The 26,457-nt window shown below is 39.8% G+C and overlaps 1 protein-coding gene across 9 annotated transcripts in view; it reads left to right on the top strand.

The window, feature by feature from the left end:
* THSD7B (thrombospondin type 1 domain containing 7B) overlaps positions 1–26,457 on the top strand; it is a 511,659-nt gene that overhangs the window by 388,439 nt on the left and 96,763 nt on the right. For all 9 annotated transcript variants that reach the window (XM_083581788.1, XM_083581787.1, XM_083581784.1 and 6 more), the window contains one exon: positions 24,583–24,777. In XM_083581788.1, the coding sequence (XP_083437914.1) occupies positions 24,583–24,777 (195 nt within the window). The remainder of the gene's footprint in view (positions 1–24,582; positions 24,778–26,457) is intronic.

Genomic DNA, 26,457 nt, shown 5'->3' with positions numbered 1-26,457 from the left:
TATCCCCGTAGAAGATGATCACATGTACAGTACCATATGTTTGAAAGTTTAGAATTTCAGTTTTTAGTGATGAGCTGTAACATGTGCATAATTTGGGAGCAATAAAAAAAGTCTGTGCAGGGAATTGAAGTAACTAAATGTTTTAGAAAAATAGAGAATAAAGTTACCTGGGAGGTTTGGTTGCACGAATTTTCATTTCAGAGGTATGAAGGCAGTTGCTTCTATTGGAATACCATTCCAGATTTATTTCTCTTTCTATTTGCTTTATGATTTGTTGTTCTTGGTTTCTTTTCCCAGTAGATATGTGAGCTGTCTGGATTCATTGTCAAAACTTTAAATCCTTTTGTAAGACTTAGGTTGGTTTTTGTTGTTGGGTTTTTTTAAAGATAAAAAGATTCCAAAACAAAACTCTTATACTTTCCAAGTTGATGTTCAACATCTCCCTCTGCAAATCTGAGTTTATGTTTGTGAAATAATAGTCATGGATATTTATTAGGACAAGTTCTAAAGAAACCTTTTTTTTTTAACTAAACAAACAGTTCCCAATTATCTCCTCCATTTTAAGTCAGTTGAAAACATGCAAAGAGTTGGATGATATGGACTACAAAGAACTTCCAAATTGCTTTAGGGTTCTGTAGCGCATTGGGGAGACAAATTGAATTAAAACAATTCTCATAGATGGGCAGCGGAGGGATAAGAACAAGAAATGTGAGAAACAAGGTACTAGGATGTGGGATTATATATCATTGTCCATTTAACATGGGTAGCTCAATAGTACAGTTTCCTCATCTTGGCCAGTGGTGAGGTAACATTTTACATTGTCTCTGGAACCAAGAGACCTAAGAACTCTGCTTGCAGAATATCTATTTGTTTGTTTTGGGTTTTTTAATTATGTATTTCGTGTTTTTTATCTTGTATTTTTATGTTGTGAACTGCGCTGGGATTGTCGGGTGAAGGGTGGTGCTCAAATCTAATAAATGTGACGTCTCACCAGTTAAGCAAAATACATTAAATGTTATGGTGCTCTGTGGGTGGGACAATCTGTGAGATGAGGGTGGAGGTCTTAGCAAGCTGTGAGGTGATAGGTGCAAGGGGGTCAGTGAGGTATAAAGAGAGGAGGAGATGGTTAGGTGCAAAGGGATGAGGGTTTAGTCAGATGTGGGGGAAATGATGGCAGAGGGGCTGCTGGGTAAGCAAGGTGGGGGAAGAGAAGTGAGAAGTGTGGTGTATATACTGTAAATATAGATATAGATATATATTTTTCAGTCATCCCAGTGCATGACCAAGAAATAACTCTAAAACAACAAGATAATAAACTAGGTACTTAATGTAAGCAGAAATTACCACTATCTACCAATATTATAATTCTTTTGAGGTTAAAATATCCTTGACATATCCTTGCTTGGTAGTTACATGAACTTATTTACTAATTATGAGTCATTTCCTGAAAATAATATTTCAAAATTGAGCGTGTACATCTAAGGTTACATTTATGATTGGTGATAAGTGGTAAAGCAGTCATTTAAGGTTTCGCTATAGCAACCTTGTGGCAGAAAATGAATTACTGTCCTGTTATTTAAGGGTTCTAAACAATGACTCTTGCATGTAAAGGGGCACCGTAACTTAAAATACTTTTGTGTGTGTAAGAAATTCGGGGGGGGGGGGGGTTATAGATAATTTTCTGGTTCAGAATATAGTTGTGGGGCTTCTGAAGCTACCACTCCAAAAGAAAGAGCTCCTGTCCCTTGTTGGACACACTAGACTCCTGTACTGATGTGCAAACTCTGTGCAGTGTCAATGGGGGCTGAGCTGTCCTTTCCCACTCCCCTCAATGTACCAGCCTGCCTGGAGTTCTTTTCTTAGATTACATGTTTATGTAGCTGCCTACACTTACAGAGCCTGGTGCTCTATTTTGTGGCATTTGCACTTTGATTTTGTAGCAGTATGAATGGAACCTGGACATTTTTAATATTTTTTTTTGCATTTCAGCTGTTCCTGTGCAAACACTGGGTTGCCATTCTGCTTGTGCAATGGAACTACCCCCTCCTCTCTGTTCCCTGCAGCCTCCAGCCCCATGCACTCTCAAAATGTGCTTCATAGAGTTGGTAGACCCTCTAGAGTAGATTTTGTGGATGCACACAGAGAGGAGAGGAAGTCCCACTGCACAAGTGGAACTATGCACTTGCAACATTGGATGCAACCCATTGTCTCCAATACATGCACTTAGGGAGAGAAGAAAATGGCCTGGTGCAGCCTCAAACCTCCTGACTGCACACAGATTTTGACCACATGTATATAGCTTAAATCCTCTCCTTATTGAATGTTAGAGAACTGGAACTCCTTATGTGTCAGTTGCAATTTTAGTAGCACCGCTCTGGTTGCCACTGCATAGGCTCCCCCCTCCTTAACTGTAGTCACCCCAACATCATTTGCAGCCACATATTTTGACAGTAGAGCTCTGGAAATGATCCACTGGAAACAAACGAGTTCTTAGAGCAATTCAGGACAGACTCTCCAGATCTCAGAGTTTCTGAAAGAACCCCTTTCTACCTTCTTCTGCATCTGAGAACCTCCTGGGGGGATAAATAATTGGCCATGCCAGTATACAATAAATTAATCAGTTAACTTTAAATGACTGCATACGAAACTATCATTGATGACCTGATTATTATTATTTTTGCAGAAGTCCTGGGTACACATTAACCTTGGGGAAATCTGTAAAGGATTGCCATTGGCATACTATCCATTAGACAAGTGCTTGAATTACAGCACAATTTTATTTCACCTTGCTAATTCACTGCTTGCTATAGTCTTATGTCACATCCACTTTTTCATCTAGGGTTTTTATCATAATAAATTCATTCATGTTCTTAAGATAGAACAGCAATTTAAATAATTGGATGGTTATATGGTCAGAAGGGTGAGGAAAGGAATATATCTATCTAGTATCTTTTTCTGCTTTCAGTTCCTATTGCATGTACACCAGTTAAGTATTGTTTTTATGTTATTGATCTTCACACAAATGTAAAAATACAGTGGTACCTCAGGTTACAGACGCTTCAGGTTACAAACTCCGCTAACCCAGAAATAGTACATCGGGTTAAGAACTTTGCTTCAGGATAAGAACAGAAATCGTGTGGCGGCAGTGGGAGGCCCCACTAGCTAAAGTGGTGTTTCAGGTTAAGAACAGTTTCAGGTTAAGAACGGACCTCCAGAACGAATTAAGTTCTTAACCCGAGGTACCACTGTATTGCCTTTTTTGTAGCCATCAAAATAACAGCTTGTGCATGTTGAGTCAAATTAAATGCTTTCTTCAAAGGTGTCCTTTATATCCTGCAGACCAAAGAGTCCCTCTGTTTTAAAAACATTCCTAAGAAGATGGATCCCTGTTTCATGTCATGCCCCTAATTCAAGGACAAAGCAGAGCTTTTCCAAAGCCATCTTGTTTATTTTCTTGTCAGTGCTATCAGCCCCATTCTAAACATGTATAGTTGGGAGTAAGTCTCACTAGGACTTTCATGTGGAATATTAAAGGTGACTCCAACATTGCAAGCTGCCTCTCATCTAGAAGCAAAAGCGTTTGAACTCCTCCTCACAACCGCACTAGAACAGGGGGTGGCGAGTGCAGAGGCCTGAGGCTCACTGTGGTTCATTCTTGCAATGCTAAACTTCACTTTAACATTAAGTGCAATCTAGCCCAAAATTGTTCTATCAACACTCTGAAAACCAAGAAAAGTCTTTATAGCAATCTGACCTGACAGTGATATGTGCAGTGTTACATTTTAACCAAAGGCAATTTAGTAATGTGCCGAGTTTCAGCAAAAGGAAGATGATAAACATTGTGTCAGGCAAAATTATACACGTGACTTCAGTGGAAAAATAGGCAATGTTCCCCCTCTGATGGCTTTTTATATATAGTACTTGCATATGAAAAGTAAGGCACAGGGAGGCCGGAGTTTAGAGCACCAGACTTCTATCCAAACTGGGTGTTTTCTCCTAGCATAATACAGAAGACTTGAATTACAAGATAAATGCCTTATGCAAGAAACATTAACAAAATCAAAAATAATGAGAGCAAAAGACTTGAAGGGACATCAAAGCTTTTCACACTATGGCTTTCTCCGTTAATGGGAAGGGATGAGAGACCCACCACCAGATCAATGAGAAATGCGCCTGTTAAAGTCAGGTCTAAATGTACACAGTTCAGAAGCAATATTAGCATTTCTCACTCATCATCAGACAGCTGGTTGTGTGGAAGCTTTATTTCATAGTTTAGGGAAAATAAAGGCCACTTTTGTTTAAGGTGCTCCTACTTTAATGTGGAAAATGGTGAAGGGGTGATGAGAGAGTGCAGGGATCCTTTTAAATATCATTCCTTCATTAAGTTTGGTCCTCCTTAGATTTCTTTTATCTACTGTGCAGTGCCTTTGATTCAAGCGACCATCTTAGGCAGTGTATTCCTCCCTTCTTTTTCTTTCTGTTTTTTTTTTAAGTGACAACAGAGCACTAAGCAAGAGTATATAGTAGATGAAAGATGTCTTTAGAGATCCAAACTGTTCAGGGACTTGCTCAAGAGGATGAAAGACATAATGAGAGAGGAAATGAACAGCAATCTCTCTTGAACACTGAAGTGAGTTTCTTCTAGTTGTTATTCACTTTACACTATTTCATAGTGAAACTGCCATTCCTCTGTTTAAGGGTTGTGTCGTTCCAGTGGCCTGGTTGAGACATTTCACAAGGATTGTTTTGTCAGAACAGAATTTGGCTCCTCCTTATTTGAATTTGGTATGGTATTTGGTAATCGGCTGTGGCCTGTGGGTAGCATTCTGAGGAGAACGAGACATGAAGACTCACAAGCCATGGATTAAAGCCAATAGTAAGAACCAAAGTCCAAACCAAGAGGCAGGATCAAGATGTAACCCATAAATCTGGATATTGGTATATGCACCCTTTTTATGAATGACACGTGTCAACAACAGAAGTATGGCTTCCAAATTTAAGTATAAAGACATGGCAGGCCATGGGGGACATTGTATTTTGTAGCCTGGAAATATTGAGGGTAAGGGAGAGAAATCCCAGAGGGTAAGGGAACACAAATTACGAACATACAGGAGTAGGCCACACCAGAAAAAGCATGGCTTGACTGGTAGCTAATTGGATTCTTTTTTTCTGTGAAGGAGGAAGAAGGAGAGAGGCAAAGGCAAGGGTGGTGGGAAAACTACTTTTGCATATAAGGAGAAAGGACGGCACTGGGGATTTGGCAGGCTGTCATGGATGCTTAGATGCAGCAAGGCAATCTTGGGATGTAAATAGGGCTGGGTAAATCTGCCCTTAAGAGGGCAGGTAATTAGGGAGAGAAAGCAAGCGACTGAAGTAGAAAAATTGTAATGCGAATATTCCCTTCTTCAGAGAAAGGGGGAGTGAAGAACTTCCCTTTCAGTTGCTCATGGTGACATGAAAGTTCAAGGCTAGGCCTGAATGCCAGAGACCTTAAGGCCAGGACTGCCCTTCCTTGACAGACTACAGGTTATTTCCTTTCCCATACAACAGAGACAGATGGGGAAATAAATGTAGATAAGACTGTTTAGGTTCCTTTTGGCCCTGTGCTGGTTCAGTTCCCAAGGCAAGTTATGTGGGATCATTGACCCCCCCCCCCCAACTGAAAAGGCTTCAAAGGTGAAGCTTGATGGTGTCCCCTTCCTTGGGTTCAATCTAGGGTACATATAACTTCTCCTGCAAGTAGGAGATCCTAAGGTTCAATGCCTCCTCACATGATTTTAAGACAGTGTGATGTTGATTTGAATTATTCTATGAGTCTATGAACCTCCTATGGTTTCTGCCCTCTTCCCCAAATGATTTCTTCCACAGCACATTTCAATGTATTCTTAAATGCAGTACTTCTTTTCCTAGCCTTTTTTTATGTGGAAGACTTAACATATTCTTGCCATGTTTCTCTGATCTGCCAGCTTTTCATATGCAGAAGTGATTGGCATCAGGGTTCTCTCCAAGACATGCACACACATATGCATGCAATTTGCATTCTGAGGTGGTAAAGGCCATTTCTTCTTCTTTGCCCTTACACTTCACTCTACTATCTGCCCATCCCCTGTGCATGGACCTTTCTTCCACACAGAAAAGGGATAAGCTGGGTTCAGGTATTTTCCTGAACGTTCAAAGGGTTAAACTGGGGTATGGAGTGCACATGCAACACTTCTCCAATGTCCCTGGTCTGCTCTTCAGAACTTTCAGCAAGTACTGTGAAGTTCCAAAGAAGCTTTTGAAGTGTGTTCAATTAAAAGTGCTTGCAAGCCCCTGGCTTATCAGGGTTTTTGATTGCAGGGACAATTTATAAGTGAATGCACTTAACAACTGACTTCAGACCTAATCTTGCAAAGATTTGCATGATCATGCATACCTGGGGATGTTGGGAGGTAGGGCTTTCATGCAAGCCTCTTTCCCACCTCCAGTTTAACCCTTCCCCTGCTCAGGTTAATGCCTGAACAAAGCTATACCCCCCCACCAAGAAAAATCCATGATTATATTATAAATGTATACTGTGAGTGAGTATTCAGTTTCATGGAAAAATAAAATTTGATTTATTCTAAGCACATTTGGTGCATCGTAATTAACTCATGTGGTAGGTGATTAGAAAAATGACATTGGCTTTGTGGAACGGTGGGTTTTATATTTATTTTCAGAATGATTAATTACCGTATCCACATAAAAACAGCTTTAAAAATGCTTTTGTTGTCTATTTCATCTCTTGCTTGCAACGGCTGATAGCTTATTCAAATAGTACATAGCTTCATCCGGTACAAAAAGAGCGAAGAGATTTAGATTATGTGCACTGATGAGAAAAGCCTAATGGCATGTCCTACCATTGTCAAACCTAGCTTAAAATGTTATCTTTCACCTTAGAGTAGTGTATACTTTTTCTATTTTATATATATATATATATATATATATATATGGTAAACTTTAAAGGTGAGTGGAAACGAAGATAGAAAATCCTACTGGATGTGTTTTCAACATTGTAAAAGGTAAATAGAATTAATCCGAAGCACATTACCTGCTGAAAGTGGACCTCTAGACCTGCACACTTTAAATCTTAACATGCAAGTGATATCTGCCCGTTGTCTTTCCAGCTGTGAAATAAATCTAAGTTTATTTAAGTTTATTTCCCTGGGAGTGTTGCAAAATGCTAGTATGTGTTGAGATTTCTGATTAGGATGGTTATTTTAATATCAGGCAGAGTTGAGAAGAGAGTGATCCCTGAGGGAATTCAATAACCTTCTATACCCACTTGCTTAGCTGTTGGCTTTGCCCAGCGTGAAAATAAAACACATAGGATGCATGTTATTTAAAATAGGTATATATCTTCTCTCCATCCCATTATTCTGGTTTCCTTCTATTAGCAAATGATTTGCGATACCGTTTCAGCTGTGACAGGTAATAATCCTATTTGGCTGCAGAATTAAATATGAAAAGTACTTTATATAGCTAGATGGGTCTCAACAGTGGCAAATGGAAAGGTGAGTGTTAAGTGCCCCATTTGTTTGGTTTGTGTCACAAACACCACTGGGGAAAGATGCTTAATATTTTCCTTGCCACTGAATGCCCTTTTAAACTGCCAGGAAAATATATTTTGAAAATTACAGCCTTAGCAGGGGGGTTCTGGTTTTTAGTGAGGAAAACAACTCCGCAAATGTAACCATTTGAGACATTTTAAGTAACTTAGGAATGAATCGGAAACTTTGATGCAATTATGTTCCCTCATATTTTCAGTGGTAGAAACAAGGAGTTCCAACTATATATATATATATATATATATATATATATATATATATATAAAACAGAAAGGATTTCTACCCATTTAATTTACATTCTAGCTTCACTCTACCCTCCGCACCCTTATTTTCTCCCTCTTATAGAAAGCAGAAGGTATCTCTGTGATACAAGCCTATACTTTATGAGATAAACAAATGAGTAATTCAGTGTTTGTCACCGGGTATGTTCCATATACGGACCAAGTCATAATTTTTGAATTGTCTGTTAACAAACACTAAATCAGAACCTCTTGTTTTGAAACAATAGTTGTATTTCATAAGGTATATTTGACACTTCATTATCTTATCTGTGAGAACTCCCTTCTTCTCTGAAACAATATCCCTTCAGTTGAACTTGCAGTAAAAGTCAAGGTCGTAGCAGCTTGAGAATAAAGTTTTATATGGGAATTACCTGCCCTGCTATGGAGAATACAAGTAAATCAAATGTGCTGATAGGATATCTAAGTCTACAGCTCCTTGGCTTGTGTTTTATTTGAATCCAGTTGAGAAGAATTTGTACTGCACCTTTTTATAACTCTATCCTCCTTGGTGAGTCTTTCTACAGAAAGTTTTCTACTAGAGCTAAACCTATTGATATAGTGGGGGGAGGTGGTTGATATATGTGACTGAAATGAGGAAACACTTTCCCACATTTTGTGCATTGCTATTTCTAGTGGGATATCATAGACATTCTCAAATAAATCTAACTTGCTTTTTTGGTTGATTACTGCCTTTGCAGTTTGAATTTATCAGTTGGTTCCCCCATCCAGCCTTTCATTTTGCTGTAGAACAAATTTTCATGGAAATTGAAAAGGCAAGAATTGATGGTGTTTTGTTTCATCTGAATAAAAAAGACTTGCAAAGAGATGTTGCTGTTTATAGATATCATACCTAACCCTTGCAAGATGTTTTCCATGAATAAATCCATTGCAACTAATGAAATATTTGATATGACTAGATAAGTTTCAGTACATTAAGGACAGAAATCTTTAATTCATAAGTTTTATAATTGCTTTCTAAAATGTTGCCAGTAGGCAAAGCCTGTGTGTTCTGCTAATCTTTGCTTTAAGGTATAATTTGCCAATAGTCTAATGTTGTTGGCATTTATCATGTTAAAAAGGTTTTCTGTTTCTACTTACAGAATGTCTCTGGATTGATTGATGGGAGCAATCTAGTTTTTATAGCGTGCTGAAACTATTTAAAACATTTTTTTTTATTGATAATCCCTTTCTAGAGTGGCATAAAATGCTTTAAGCACTATGGCCACAGTCCAGCAGCAGCTTCAACATGCCTATTGAACTTCTGTGACTTCACTGTCCATTGGATTGTGGCCTAAGGCTACAAGTCACATCTGAAACTTAATAGCAATATTCCCATTTATTAGAAGTGATGAGTTAAGGTTACATTTATAGCTCAAGTGCCTACCTAGTAGGAACTCTAGTTCTCTATGGATCGACCATTCCAATATACAACAAGGTAACATAATTAACTCTTGCAGTTTTGTCAGCTATATTCCTTGCTTACAGAAGAGTTTTTGCCCCTTCAGTCCATTGGCCACCTGCTTCCACCACCGCGGACCCACAACCTCTTATCTCCTGTACTTATGTTCAGATGTGCTGTACATTTACAAATACATTTTTGAAGCAGCTAGTGTTTTTCTTGGCTTCAGGCATCATAAAGGGATAACGGCTACTTATGCTGTGTAACAAAAATGGCAAACCATCTGAAGATAAGTAATCCTAAACAATAATGAGATGAAACATCATCTTTCTCTCAACTTGTTCAGTAATTGTTCCTTGTGGCCAGATTTTTATTTGTTAATCCCTTCCACATCCTCATGACCTTGTATATTCCAAGCCCCACAGTGCCCTCAAGTGTTTGCGTAAACTTTTCTCATGGCATTTTCTGTGGGTTTTTATGATCCAGAGACACGTTTTCAACCTTAATTATCTACCCAATCTTAACTTGCCCTCAATAATCATCTAGCAAGCATGGTTCATAAATTTGCCGAGAGTTCCTTAGAAAACATTTTACCTGCAGAATGCATTATCTTTTATTGAGCCCCATAAAGAGGCAATTCTTCTGAAGTGTAGTGTTTTGATGACACAGTAGTTTTCTTGCCTGTTTTCTCCCCCTCCCTGTCCATTGGCCTACTACATACACTTAGCTGCTGTTATGCTTGTCTGAAAAATCCAGAACAAAGAGAAGAGCCCTTGACCTTCATTAATTGATCACCTTGCATTTAAAATGTTAGGTTTCTAAGAAAGTGCTCACTGAAATTTCTCTTTGGTTATCTTTCTGATCTTCTCTACTAGATCCTTGCCCACTTTACTCTAGCTTTGCTTTTTCTCTGTGTGATTGGTGAGCTGTACCTTGCCTCTGATCATACAGACTTCACATAAATGTAAAAACCACAGATCATTCATGTTTCCCTGAGAAGCATAGACATGTGTGAGAGAGAAGTTCTGTAATGGCAAACAACTTTGTAGCTCTATCCACCTTTTTGAGGATTCATTTTTACCTCTCTGTAACCTAATTAAGATTTTTAATTTCTGGAGCAGTTTGTCACTAGAGTCATGCAGTACACAACCTATTCTCAACCTGATTATGCCACTAGCACTGCCACCAATAATGAATAAGCAAAACAAGTAGACAAAAATAAGTGGAATAAGAGAGGGAGAAGAAGTAGAGGAATAGGAATGCTCTCTTAATCTTCCTTACCCTTTGGAAATTCCCCACCCTTACTTTTCTGAATCACACTCTTTCTCTTTGCTTTTACCATTGGAAACAAATAGCCAGTAATGTGGAACTAAAATGGTGCTACACAAGACTCTATGCTTCTACCTTTCTTCCTTGTCACATTATATGTGCCACCTTCTTTCCAATTAAGATTCAGCTCTCTGTCTGTAAATGGCGGGCAGTCATCTCAGCCTTTGAATATGCAGTGAAAGAGCACATCATTCCAGTAATTCCCGTCCATGTTGCTGAACCAGAGTTGCCCCATGACTACTTTTCATGGTTTTGCCCTGATTCTGGCTGCTGTTCTATGCCATTAGCTGACTATGTATTTAGCCTTAGACGGTTCAGCTACGCATTACATGCCCATGTTTGTAGAAGGGAAAAGGCTGTTTGCTTGCTGCAAAGCAACACTGCGAAGAGGAGTAGGAAAACAGTGGGGTTGGGTTGCTTAAGGCTTCCCCACCCTACCACTTGATTTGCATAATTAGCAAAACATGCATAATGTGCAGATTAGGCCACCTGGATTTCAGGGACTGGAATATAGCAGCTATATCCTGACTGCAGATGTGGTAATGATGGGCTTAATGTGTCTTCAGCAACTACAAAGCTACCCTCACCTCCTTCTTGAAGTGTCACTCAAAGGGGAATGAGGAATTGTAATTCACCAGATGTTGCTAGACTACAACTCCCATTATCCCTGACCATTGGCCATCCTGGCTGGAGCTGATGGGAGTTGCAATCCAAAAACATCTGGGGGGTGAGGGGTTCTCCACTTCTGCAGTAAGCACTTAAGGGGATACAGTGGTGCTGTTTTCTGAATTTAGTCTGTGGCTCATTGAATCACAGACATTGCTTCAAAATTTTCTTCTCCTTTTTAGTATACCAGAAGAGAAGAACCAGATGATACAGCAAAAGGGAAGAGCATGTTAGTTCAAATAAATAGGATGCTGAGGTTGGGATGGGGAGGATGAGAACAACTTGGGGGTGACTGTGAAACTCTGAAAGGGTGGGTTTTAGGATCCTTAGCCCCCACCAGTTACGGAAGCCACAGTAAAGAATGTGCTCCAGAAGAAGGCAACTACCATTCATAAAGAGTCCTAAATCACACCTGCAAATTAACAACACTGATTAGCTTTTTACTTTGATTCTGACTCCCATGTAAATATGAAAGCAAAAAAATGAATACCATAACACATATTTATATTTTTATTGGGGAAATAGTGAGAATTTATAAAACTTGGCAAATGTTGCATATTTGTATTTTGTTTTAGTCTGTTTTTGTGCATGCTTCTGGGGAAACAGCTGCTATTTACTGTATCTCTGACACTAAACATTTCAAACTTCAGTGCTCTCTTAAGCGAGGAATATGCTTGAGGAATTCCAATGGCTGCTCAAAGCTTTGAATTGTTTTCTTATTACATTTTATTTCCTAAGTAACCCATTTAAGAATAAAACAGATAATTATACTTTTTTTACATATTTACTTGATTTTCAGTGAAATGAGGACTGTCCAGATATTTGCTCTTGCATATTTTAAAATGCCTCGCAGATGCATGTATCCTTTTGATGGTTCTACTGTAGGAATGACCCTTCTACACTAGGTATGACTGGTCATGATAGCAGAACCAACACGTTGTATCATTGGCATTTCATAAGTTAAACAAAAATATGCTGATCATAGGAGCTGCTCCCAGTAGTGGGTGGGGTGGTGGGCTAGAGATGCTTATCTGACCTGTTAGATGATGAATTGCTGTTGCTTACCAAGGGAGGGTGGGGTGGTGCAAACACACCATCAGGACCACCAGATTGCCTCCAGTGGTGCATTTATCCCATGCTGACCTCAACACCACCTCACCCCTCCAGTAAGCAGCAGCAATGCACTTGCCAGGAGGCTAGATAAGCATTTCTGTTTCAGGGTGCCATCTGCTACCAGCTGCCCCTCTTCAGGCCAAGATTAATTCTACACTAGCTGTTTTCTAAAGAATTGCCATCATATCAAGGTCAAACCACTACACTACTCTGATTTATTTATTTTTTAGTTGTGCTCCTGTTTTTGAGATCCGGTTTATGAATATTTTCTGACTTTGAATAAAGTTGCAATACCAACCTATCTAGTGTAGACCGGCAAAGAGCTATTGGTGCATTCAGCTGTAAGAATGATCCATGAAGCAGTTGATGAGGTGGTTGGTGATATACTTCCTTGCTTTATTGTGGTGTTGGTGGGGGCATGGTTGGTTGTGGACCCATGTGCAGTGTACCCAGGGATGGGAAGGGGCAAGGTGGTGAACAGGTGAAAGAACTGATGCAACAATGTTCTGGAATTAAAACTGGCCACAACTTTATTGATTACAGATGTAGGTAGGCTTTGGCCTCGGCACTGGGTATGCATCCTGAATCAGCCTCCCACCTGATGACTGAAGTTTAAAGGGGTTGTGCCCAGGTTAAGGAGCCCCTGATGACATAGGTCAACTAAGCTGGCTCCATGGACCACAATCAGAAGTCTTATGACCTGTCTGCTCACCTCTTTTCCTTCAGGACAGGAATTCCCACCTAGACCTCTTTAAAGGGGTAACCTGAGATACCACACCTGGGAGGGGAGGTGATGCAGCAGTTCACCCCCTTCCTGGGAAGAAAGCTTAAGAATTCAATGCAATGCCTTATACACCAGAAGGTGTGACAATTGCTATGAGGAAGGCAAAACCCCAAACAGATCCACTTTGTTTCCTTCCCACCCCCGAATACAACAGCCAATTACATTGACAGCAAGGTCTTTTAAACACAGTGCTCGCTGGCCTGTATTTAGGCTGGGCAGGTGGGTAGAAATCTCACCAGCTGTGCTGCTGGCTCATCAATGCAGCCGACTTTTATACCACAGTGGCAGACCAGAGTGAAGCCGTGCTCATGCTGGTCTGCCACCAAGGCCCTGCCCCCTTTGAAGGCCTCTATTGGCCAGTTCAAATTTGAAATCTTGGCAGGCTATCACATTGTCCCCCACGGCTAGCCAGGTGCAAGGACTACCGGCAGCCATGAAGGAGAGGGGCCTGATCTCCCCCTTCCCTGCCCCCAGGAGCCATGCAGGGCTACAACAATTGCCCACCGAAAGAGGGTAAGCGATCTTTTCTGACCCTTTACTAATTCTGTGTTTACAGCCGTAGCAATTGCTTATACATATTATCCAATACAGGGTCAGTAGTCCAGGATACACACCCACAGGGTTCCAACTGTGCTTTGGCTATGTAATTTACACAGCCAAAATCCCCCATTAGTGAGTAAGCTTCCCCCTAGGCTGTAATGCTGTAGTTATTCCACAAACTAAGGACTGTAATCAGTAGGTTGTCCATATCCCTTGATTAGTGATCTTGTTGTATCATGTGCTTTGTTTTGCTTGTTTCAAGCTTAATTTCAAAATAAAAACCCAATGCTTTAAAAAAAAAACAACAACCCAAAAGAAGTGATTGGCCACATTCTGGAGAATGTGAACAAGCAATTGTTTTGGCTGCAAAGAGAAGGAAGGTAAAAGGTCAAGTGCAAGTAACACAAAAAATAAAGGTAAAGTAGAGCCGAGCAATGCAATGCTCACTATGTCACCAAGTGCCTTGGGGACCATTTGGCCTCACCATGAGGAAGAGAAGGAGGTGGTTGCATCATGGTGACTTGGCCATGTTTTATTTTTTAGTTTTACATTTTAATGCAGATTAACTAAAGGAAGAGAGAGACAAAGGCCTGTCAGCTCACATTAGCTATGCAATCTGCACATCTTTCTTAGATTATACATACAGATCAAATTTTTGCCGTCCAGTGCCTGAGTAGACAACTAAGCAAAGCTGGTGTTTGTCAAATGTAGCAAGGGCTATGTTGCATATTAAAACATCTTAATACTGTGTCTTAAATGAGGGCACGGCGACTGAAGTTACAAGGAAAACCAGAAGACCTCCCTGGGTTTAGTCTAAAGAAACAAAAAACAAGTGTCAGATATGTTGACAGAAGACTATAGTCCTGGACATTCTTACCTGGAAATAATGTATGGAACACCATACATTGAAAGCAGGATCTTTTGAGGGGAGGTGTTGTGCTTTAAATGGATGTTGCAGACATGACCTTAGAAGTCAGGATAAACAATGGATTAGCAAGTAGCATCTTCATAATTTTCCTAAATATACAGAGATCCAAAGATCCATTTTAGGTGCACCAAAGGCATCACAGAAGATTTTTGATATTTGTTTTTCCTTTGGACACCAGATAAACAAATAGCGCATCTCATTTCAGAACCTGCTTTCGCTTCCTTCTGTTTCAAAGGCAACACACCACAAGACATGGACAGCTCCTGTTTGAAAAGCACAAGTGCAGATCTTCCCTGGAAATGCAGAGCTAGTTGTGTTCCAACCAAGGGAAATAAATATAAAAATGTTGTTACCAGCTGTCTACAAATAGCACAATAATCTTCCCTGGGAGTTGTTAAAAGAAAAGTAGGCTGGATATGCTGTAAAGTGAACATACTCCTGATGGTAGCATTTTGCTGTAGGAAGAGATGATTGTGTTGTGTTGGGTGATCATTGGGGTACTTCCAGTGCGGCTTCTGGAACCTACATATATGAAGTGATCTTTGTTTCAGCAGCTACTGTACTTTAAAAGAATGAATTAAGCTGTTCTTTGTAATGAGATGTGCATTATCTTCATGCCATTAAACTTAACACGATCAGAGTAAGAACCCGCATATCTGCTAAGTTTTAATAATATAGTACAAACAGTACCTGAGTTGCAGATATAATTAAGATGTCTCCTTTTCCCCTCATTTTCTTTCTTCTTCTTTTTGCTAATATAAAGGAAGAAAACCTAAGTATAAAGAGCAAGTGACATACTGCAGATGGAGTCTCCGTAATATTCATTTCCCCATTCTTCTTTCCTTTTCATTTTAAAGCAACAGAAATGGAAGAAGGAAGCCACAGTGGCATATCTGCTAGCAACTACAGAAAAGAAAGTGTTTTGACTGATAATGACCTCAGCAACAAACATTACCATAGGATCAGTAAATCTAATTGCAGGCTCATCTCTCCTTAGGACATAACACTTTCAATACTCCTCTGCTGGCATTATAGGACTTGATCATTCTTACATGACAAATAAGCAGAATGCCTCTTCTTATTTGTGGCGGAGATCAAAGTTTTAGAACACAATATAGGAAATGGATCTTTCAGCATTTTCCCCTTGCCAGCCTGTATGTGATGGAGATTTATTTTCCTCTCAAGATAGCAGTTCTGTAAAGGATTTCATTGCTCTATGATAAAGAATACTTAAGAAGATGTGTTAAAACATGGAGATTTGCACATGCAGGCTTGTATTATTCCCTTAAAAAAAGAAAAAAAGAAAACTTCCACACATCACAACTAGATTTTGTTGTTAATAATATTCAAAGCTCTGTATACATTATATTTTCAAGGTTCTACATCAGAAGCTTTTAACCATCACCTTCCTTCCCTCACTTTCTTTCTTTCCCCACATTTCCATTTAAGAGTGACCTTCCATTTACAACACAGTATTTGTTTTCATTTCACAGACACTGGGCAACGTTCTGTAATGGCTGAGAAAGGTATTTGATTTTTTATGTAATGGAAGATAAATATATATTTTTATTACTACTCCTTGGAGTAGATTTAGCTGTTTACCAGTTTGAGATGTGTATGTCAGAAGGTAATCTGAGATCAGACTAACATAGGATTAAACACATGTATCCATTCATTCGTACACAAAGCATGTCTTGAAATTGTCTTCAACCAACTCAAGCAATTGTATAACATTTTTCATGGGTGGCACAACCCATTTTGCTACTTGAGGTGGAATGGCAAGTGCTACCACCGCTGCCACTACCACCACCACCACCACCACCACATCTGCTGCTGCCACTCCTGCCTGCTGCCTGTCACATCTTCCATTGGCGGAGAAGTGGTGCCACTATTGGCACCAGTTTCGGGCAGGATCGTGCCGATTTGGGATGAAATCTTGCCCCAAATAGATGTGGGATGTGATCTTGCTCGAAATTGGTGCCAATGGCTGTTGTGCTTCTCTGTCACTGGCAGAGGACAGGCAGGGTGCACAGAGGTGTGCTGCATCAGGAGCTTCTGCTGCCACAGCAGTGGCCTCACCCTGCTTAATAGCTGGGCCCATTCTTTCATTTTCACATAAATCCGGAATAAGAGTTGGTTCCAAAATGATGCTGGTCAGGTAAAATCTAGTGTACATTTTTCCTGCAGTGCAGTGGTTTGTCTGATTTCCCCAGGGTTCTAACTTCCCGTCTTTAAGGAAAGAGGCTGTGGATGCAGAGGATATATACTGTACTGGGAGAAGGTATGGACCTCAGAACCAGTCTTTGATGTACCCACCTTCTCTGAAGCTCCATCACCCGAGGAACCAGTTTCTCTCTGCTCTGAAGAACTGAATTACTTTCTTCAAACTCTGATGATTCCAGCTCAGAGGTTATAATAGAACATCTCCGCCCGCCATGTTACTGGAGTCAATGGCTCTTAAAATAAGCTGGGCCTCTTAAGAGAAAAGTCTCCACTCATTAAGGTTGGGGCAAGATGGAATCCTGCTTAAGGCTCCTTAAGGACTTTCTAGTTGCTAGAGTAACATTCAAGCCTTCCTTGTCTAACTTGAGCCCATGCATCACTTGGAGCTATCCAGAGTGCTAGCTGTTTTACTCACTTGCCTTTACATCTGTTTTGCCTGGTGTTTCTTATCTGGCCCTATCCTCTGAATTATGTCACTTTGACCTGTTGGAACCTGACCGCCATTTGACCTGACTTTTGCTTACTGGATCCTGAACTGTGATTAGCAGTCTATTGACCTTTCATCACTTGAATCTGTGCCTGTCACATATCCCAAGATGGGATTACTGCCTGCGACAGACCAGCCTTATTATCACCTTGTTCCCTTTCCAAAACAAGGAGAGGCTGTCATAGCATGATGTCATTGTTCCTGCTAAGAAGAAGAAGAAAGTCCTGGAGTTGTGCTTCCTTGTGTTCCCTCTCCACTACACCACTGCCAAGGAGCAAGTCAGCAGCAAAGGACAAGCCAGGAGATCAAAGCAAGAAACAGGCCAAAAGTCAGGACTGAAGAATAATGAAAGATTCAGGAACCAGAGCTTCGACATGAAATCTGGTACCTCAAGCCATGTTGCCTCTCATAACTATTCCTGGCTGACCCAAGACTACTGGGACCTGCTGGTGAGCCACAACCCACCCTTCTGGAATCGTTGGCATCTGTGGAGTGGAACAGTTCATCTGCTACCTAGGATAGTTGCTGGAATGATATAGAAGTGCAGTGTATGGCAGCAAGACCAAGGACTCTTCTTCACAACTTGCCCTGTATTCTGCCCTAAGAAATTGTCCTATTCTATAAAGTTTCTTTCTTCTCCCTTGATAAACAGTTTACCGTGGGCAGAAGAAAGGAGAATGAATTGTCTTTCGGGGGCTTTGTTTTGGGAATCAGACAAAACAGGAATTGTTGCCTCAGGTTGCTTAGGCGACACTCTTAAAGCCTGACATCAAACAGCTTGAAGTCCAACATTTCTTTACAATGAAGTCATTTGGATCATGTCATTACATTCATATAACCTGGTGCAACAAACTCTGCACCAGGCAATAAGAAATACAGCCTTTGCGCTGCTGGTGTGAGCCAACATGGCTTGTAGTAGCGCACTAGATTTGAAGCCACTATTATGAAACACAGCACTGTGATATCACTCAAAGTTGTCACGTAGAATGAAATGGTTGAGTAGGGAAGAGCAGTATAGTCAACTCACTTGACATGCTGTCATGGGAAAGCTTGTTGTGTGTTAGCATGCACAATGTGATGGATAGTTGAAAACTGCCTGGCCTATCAGTGGTATTGAAATATACAGCATGGGAGAGTGTTGCTGTAGCCATATCAATGCAAGGTATGATTCTCTCACATCTTTGAATATAATGAAGTATCCTTGTGGTATTGATTTTATAGAAATTGTGATATCCATGTGATACTAATTTTATAGGAATTGTGACCATGAAACAACTGAACAAAAATACCATGGCTTATTTGTTCCCTCAATACCATTAAAAAATTATTACTTTTTATTATTAGAACAAAAAGCCTTTTCTTTTTTTTTAACTTAACTTTTTTCTTAGGGGCTTACTTAAAGCTTTAGGCATTAAAGCAGTGGTGGATAATATCAAGGAGTAGAAGCCTTTTTGAATCAATAACCTTTTGGAACACAAGGCCTCAATTATCTGCTGCTAACTGTCCATCACTTTCAAAGGCATCCATTATGGCTGTGTAGTAATGCAGCTGAAGTCATTTTGAGTGACTGTCTCTCAGGCCTGCCAGTGAAGTGCAAATCAGGCAAGGAAGTGTTTGCTGTCTTCACTCTGCCTTTAAACCATTTGTGGCAGGGGCTTGAGAGAAATGTTGGTCCCTAGAGAAAACTAAAGCTCATTGGTTTTTACTTGCCCTGAAATAATATGTAGCCCACTCACAGGTCCTTATAATATCAGTGGAAATAGTTGGTCCTGGTGAGTATTACCGGTAACTGCTTTCAATTTTAACTTGAGGATGGCCATTTGTCCAGCCTAATTTTAATTTATTTGAATTAATTTTGGGATGCATTTTAATCAATTGTTTGTTTGTTTTCATGTATATTGTGTTTTTATATGATGTTAGCCGCTCCGAGCCCAGCTCCAACAGGGGAGGGCGGGATACAAATAAATAATTAATTAATAATAATAATAATAATAATAATAATAATAATTACTCACGAGTGACAGCTTCAAATCAGAATAATCCAGTTCCCAGTTAGGAGTATTCCATAATCTAAAAAAAGCAAACTTTGATTAAAGGAAATAACATATTTAACTTGCAAGCTATTTCTGTATCTGATCTGATCCAACAAAACATTTTGTTATGTTTTTAATATATGTTCCATCAACACGTTCAAAGTGGCGTACATGGTTTTATCCTACTCCCAGTTTTATTTTCACAATCCTGTGAGGTAAACTAGACTAAGGGATAGGGCCTGTTCCAAGGTCACCTAGGGAACTTTGGCACTGAGTAAGGATTTGAACCTGAGTCTCCACAGTCCTCATGGAATGGTCTAACCATTACAATCAGAGACATATTTAGGGCAACACAACTGGTTCAGTTGCACTGGGCGCGGGGCCTAGGGGGTGCCACAACTATTATATATATTGAAAGGCAGGGAAAGGGGCATTGATTTTTGGAATGTTGGCATTGCATAGGGTGCTGCTGAAATTTGAGACCTTGAGACCTGCCACTGCTACAGTGCACTGTCTCTTCAAGTGACCAGGCAGGGAGCAGGGAATTACGTCTGCCTCAGAGTTGATGGCTTCTCATGTTTCTGTAGTGGTAAAGTGATTGTAAGAACCAGATGTTAAAAGGTGGTGGTAATTTCTTCCTGCAGTTCATTAAACTTTGCATTGGGAACAAACAGCTGTTGTAACATTCTCCAGCATCAAATTGCAATTGTACCATACTGCAGATAACCCTGGAGGTGACATTTCCCTCTACTAATACAAGCACCAGCAGTAACAGTGGCATGTATTTTTTAAACTGGAGGCATGTTAATACTGCGAAAGCTTTCAGTGGCCCCACTATACCAGCATTTTAAGACAACTCCAGCAAAAGGGTTGTGAGCTTTAGTTAATAGCCATTGAATATCTTCATGCCCATCGGTTTTCTCTCGTATCTTTTTTACTCAGTTATTACTTGCCATTAGGACACCTTGTGCCAAATTGTAAGATGTATGGAAAGAAATCTCTTCCTTTCATATATTTCAAAGTTGCTCCCTGTTGTTTTTATTGAATGCCCCCTAGTTCTAGTAATGATGTCAAATAGTAAGAAACACTTACTGGTTTCTATCCAAACTCGTCATGTTTTAATTTACTTCTTACCATCTCACTTTACCAGTCAATCGATCAGTCAGTCCCCTTTTCTCTCACTAGCCTTTTTAAATGCAGAGTCAGTCCTGTAAAAAGGCTGCCTGATAGAGTATACTTATTTTCCCCTTTCCCCTTTTTTCCATCTATCTGTCTGTCTGTGAGTGTTAGTGTTCCTTTGATAAATTCTCAGAAGTCTTCTGGAGATTGTAAAGCCCTCTTAGATATACTGTGCTGAATTTTTCATTCCCCACATTTGTCAAACATTTTTCTGTTAGCTATAGCTGCTGAAGGTTGTGACTGTAAGCCAGTTTGTTTCTTTTCATCTGGCCGCATTCTGTTTTTTTGCTTGGTTTTTCTAAAGCTGGCACTCCTACTAACCTTGTGTGTGACTTTAGAAGGAAATATGAAATTCTTCCAGCGCAAGGTCCTTTGAATTGCAGGAATCATTTTCTTCAAACCGATCTCTGCAACTGGTTTGGTATTCAGATAGCGATGCATTCAGAACTCCAGAATATTTTGAAAAATATTCTGTTTGTGCCAATGACACTCTACGTATTTCTCTCTGCATGCTCATTTTTAATGTCCTTTCATTCTATGAGATTGTTATAATATCAATAAGAGCCAGCTACTGCAACTCTGCTAATGAAAGGGTTTAATGCAGATTTACTGCACATTTTAATACTAGTGTATTCTCCATACCTATAGCACTATAAATCAGTCAAGACTTGGTTAGCTCTGTCTTAAAAAAGGAAATTCTCCAATACTTTCCTCTTTGTAGCTCGGACTTGGAAAACCAGTGCAAATAAAACAGCAAAATCATAGAAATTTCTGTGTCATCAATTTGAAGGCAAAGTTGCCTCAGTGTCCTTCTTGCACCTTGAACAGATATTGGTAAATGTTTTCAGTGAAGGCCAAATCATTCATTTCTATGGGAGCTGTAGGAATGACCTTCTGCCTTCTGAAAATTGCAAATGATTTTCGAAGGGGGAGTGGACATCCAAAGCTTATAGTTGGCTTATTCTTTTCTAGCAAAGCATGCATACATAGATTTGCTCAAACTTGAGGGTTGCTTTCTTCAGCACTATTCAGATATTCAATTATATTCAGAATGTAGGCCAATGAATGCAATGTACTCAACACTACGAAAATCCACGGGATATTTTTATTCAGTTCAATTTGTGGGAGCAATGAATGCAAAGTGTGAAAAATGCCTACTATTTCAATAGCTAGAAGTTACAATAAAGCTTGTTTAAAGATTTGCTCAGCATTTCAGAATACCAAATACATAAAATCCATTCGATTCTACCATAAACAGTTTTATAGCAAAATCTCTGAAATCTACATTTGATGAGAACGAATTGTAATTAAACTTTAGAGCTTACAGATGCTATATTCCAAGTCTGATACGCATGTTGAGAAAGAGACAGCTATGCAAATAAAATCCTGGGCCACAAACACTAACTTGCTCACTGAAATTCCTGGTCCCTTGCAGTGATCCAACATTCTGTACTATTCAAAGCACACCCAGGAATTCAAAAGAGTAGCACCTTCCTACTTTTCTGCAGTGTCTGGTGGGGCAAAATGTTCTAAGATTAACATGTTCGGTTTGAGAGGATGGCTGCTAAGGGGTGAAAGATTAATGAAAGTCCGTTTCCGTGCTTATCTTTCTTTGTCATTCATTTGGTATAATCATTCCATTATGAGGTTCATAATGGGTTTCCTACTGCTTAGGTGTATTTTTTCAAGTGCGACTTTAAGACAGCAAGTGTTTGCTGGCCCAGTCACTACTTTTTCTTTTAATTTCTTTTGAGTGTAATAACAGCTCACATCTATGGTCAGGTTGCAGGACTGTGAAAATTTATATAGAACTAAAGGAAAGCTTTTGTATTCTTCTAATGTAAACTAATACTGGATTTCAGAGAGAAGCATGAAAGATATAAATACAGAGGGCTGGATCCAACAAAGCCATTCCATGAGCAGAATGACTTCTGCCCACACAGTGGGATTTCCTTTCCCTCTCCTCCCTCTGTGCATCCTTTTTTTTTTTTTGGAGGGAGGGGGTTACTAGTGGTACATGGTGTGAGGAAGGAGAACTGCAGTTCCATTGTGAGAGTGGAAATTGTTCCACTAATGTAGTGACATTGTTGAATACAGCCCAGAGATACAACTACCTAGATTTTTTTAGAAGTGGCATTCCTTCTTACAATCAGTATTATATATGGGGAAATGTTAGTTTACTACAGGAGCTGATCTGGTGGCTTCTTTCTACATACAAGAAATAGGTGGGGTTGCTGTCCTCTGTTCAGAACACACAGATGTGTAGTACATAATTTTTAGATCATATAAAAGAGAAAAGGCATGCATATATGGGTCTAGTACTCCCAGAGATAATGAGTACCTTCATTTATAACATTTAATCTTCTAGAGAGGATATCCCTCTTCACTGACAAGGGTAACCTTTATGTTGACTGCTGGATACGCTGCCAGTTAAGAGAGAATTTAAGAGACAAAGCAATCACAATTTAACTATTAGCATTTTAGGAGTCATTATTAAAATATTGATTTAAGGTTCTGCTGGGTCTGTGCAGACTGATTAAAGTATTGTCTTGACATGGCGGGGGGGGGGGCAGAATCCCCAATGTTTTCAAGTTGTTATTTTGCTTCACTGATATAACTTTCATCCAAATAAATCTATTCCAGCTTTTTTTTTATTTAATAAAAAAATTGTGTGTGTATATAAACATGCGTTTAACTTTATTCCCTTTTCTTCTCATTTTGCAATTCCAATCCACTTCAGAGGCAATGAAAACAACACAGATAGCCATTAAAGTGTGGATTAATCAGTAATCTTTGTAATGATGCAGCCAGCTTGTTGAAGATGTAATAGAATCTCAGTCCAATTATTGCATCATTCCACAGCTTTATAGGACAAAATATCAGCCTAACATGAAATCATAGAGCTTAACTAGATCGCTGGAGCTGAATTGTAATGTGTGAGAAAAGAACCAGCCATTAATATGGGACAGCGTTCTCTGGAGGAATCTTGCCATCTTAAGATCTAGCCTCATTTTTTTAAAGTATTAATTTAATCAAAACATATCAGCTTACATTTTTTTTTAAAAAAAACAACCCCAATTTTCATTGCCTAAAATCAATTCACTCAGGTTGAAATTTGAGTAACCAAAACCACACACTTTAGCTGGGTCCATGATCATATGGAGCACACTTATACCTGGAAATCATTTTGAATTCCAGCAGTCCCTTCCAAATCCCCAATTCTGTACAATTTTTGGGTCAAAGTGAACTGGGTCAAATATCACTGCAACCTCTGTGAGAGTGCACTGTAAATTGTCAGCAATAACAGCCCGTGGAAATAAGGGGGAAATTATTCTTAATATACCTTTCATACTACTTTGCCATAGAACTGGCTAACAAACTGGTGGACAAGAAGCTATTATTAATAGGCAACTGAGGATAACTGTTGTGTAATGTAGCTTGCAAGTTTAGTTGCTGCAGGCAGATCCACAGCATTCTATGCACATAAATAAATGTTGTAATATATATATATATATATATATATATATATATATATATATATATATATGGAGTTTATAGTGCCAATAGGCCATGCTCGTGTTTCTGTGTCCTTTGAGCACATGGAGACTTTGAGACTCCTTCCTTGTTGCAAATAATTTAAATGCCAAGATCTTTCTGCTGTGTTTGTGCAGTTCAGAAAAGACAATCTGTTATGGGAAGCAGTGCTCTATAATTGCACTGAAACACCAGTGTCCCCCAAAAGTTCTGTCGCTGGAGTCATGGGACAGAGTACATCAGAATGTATATTAATCATTTCATCACTACATTAAGCTATGCATTCTTTGTTCCAGGGACCTATGTAGTTTCAATTCTGAAAAACAAACAAGCATCTTTCTAAATAACCTGTATACAGATTTAAAAAATGTTATTGACTTCATTAGTTCAGTGCTTTTGAGATCTTGATTGGAAGGAACACACTATAGATACTTGCTTCTTAACTTTTCCTATGCCTCTGCAGCACTCACTGTTTTCTTTTGTGCATTTATTTTGTCCAGTTGTTACATGTGTTTTGGAAAGCAACCATTCAGTAGATGTCAGTGAGTGCTTGAAGTGGGCAGAACCTATGCCATCCCTTGTTCAGGACTGCCTGATTCCATGCAAAGATGACTGCACATTCACCCCTTGGTCTAAATTTTCCGCATGTGCTTCAGACTGTGAATCAACGCGAAGTAGAAGACGAACCCTCACAGGTAGTATCAATATTTTATACTTCATCCTTTAGTCCTTTTGTTTCGAAATGACTTTGAAAATTTGTCAGATACAGTTAGGGCATTGTTCATAGAAGGTGCTTTACATTTATGTTGAAGTAGCACAATACAGTTATGATTACTGAAATTCGTGCTCCACCACTGTGCCACTGCAGGAGTTTGGCCAGGAGAGACATAGAAGTGGCCACTGAGTATCTCAACCACCACAGTTTCAAAGTCAACACAGGAAGGGGCTCCCTTAAACTAATACAATCAAAGCAGTGGTTTTGGTTACAAAATGACAGCAAAATACAAAACTTGGCTGTCACTGACAGACCAAATGGGATTCTAGTCGTCATCATTTTTTTATAATGGTAGCCCATCAACGAGGTTTCATAGTAGCCAGACTATGACTGGCTACTGGTCGTGTGGCCAAATGGATGAGTGGCAGCATCACTCCAAATACCAGTTGCTGGAAAACACAAGAAAAGTGTGCTGTTGCCCTCACATCTTAGTTGTAGGAAACAGTGAACAAGCCCTTGGCTTGATCCAGCCACACTCTTATTATATTCTTACGTCCCATCAGTCCACAGGTAGCCCCAACTTTTATTGCTTTTTTTCATGCACAAACCCTTCAGCTAGCCTAACTGGTCACAACCAGTCACTGTTCTCTCCCCAAGCATATTCTATGTGTCCATCCATAGGCAACACCTCTTGCCTGAACTATTCCTCTGTTGTCAGACTACATGAATCATTTGGGGATATGAAGGATTGTCTGGAAAGTGACATACCTGGCACAGCACTAAAACATATTTGTCTCTCAGAGAAAACAGCCTAGAGGCCGCTTAGCAAAGATCCGCTGGACAGCACTTCACAAACGGCTTGTCAGTGGAGAACAGCACTTCTGTGTTGCTGTGATGCACTCTTTTTTTGACAGCTAGTGTAGCATTGAGCTGTTGTTGTTGCAATGTGCTCTCTGTTGAGAACTAGGGTATTAGAATGATTATAAGGCTAATCAATGGAACAGGAAATCTGTTTATATCTAACTGCACCCTGACACAGGAAGTGCTCAGTTCAAATACCATGACAGCTATGAACTCACTAATGGCCAGACTAAACATAAACTTTAATGTGCAGCATGTAGCTCTCTCTCTCTCTCCCTTCCTACTTTTATTCATTACAGGTGTATGAGGGTCCCCCCCCATGTGTTCTAGTTGTGCAGGAGAGGATTATTTTAGTTCCAGTTGAATTTGGGAACGAAGAGATAAGCTTTCCCTTCCTACACGCTTCCCTGTTGCATGGCTTTAATTAAGAAAGCAAAGACCTAAGAGACATGTAAAGTGGATTTGGCAGTGAGAGATTGTAGGCTCCTAACATTTCCCCAGCCTCCTAATTTTGATGTGAGGATCATCATCATCATCCTTTAGGTGTGCCTCCTGGGGACATAGGGGATTCACGACACCCTTCCCCTGATGTCCCTGTTCCAAGCCCATGTTGAGTGTGAGGGTCTGAAGTGGGCTTCCGAGTGCATTCAGATGACCATACCTAGAAAACTCAGCATGCTGAGCATACTTGCAAGTTCCCTTGAGTCCCTCATGCTAAAAGTCATAAGGGAGTGGAGAGGACTAGGCTGGCACACAGAGATGTTGGGAACATGGGCAGCGCACATATTTCTGGCCTCCC

This window comes from Podarcis filfolensis (genome assembly GCF_964270895.1).
Source record: "Podarcis filfolensis genome assembly, chromosome: 1".
Taxonomy (NCBI): domain Eukaryota; kingdom Metazoa; phylum Chordata; class Lepidosauria; order Squamata; family Lacertidae; genus Podarcis; species Podarcis filfolensis.
This window is presented reverse-complemented; position numbering and strand designations above follow the sequence as displayed.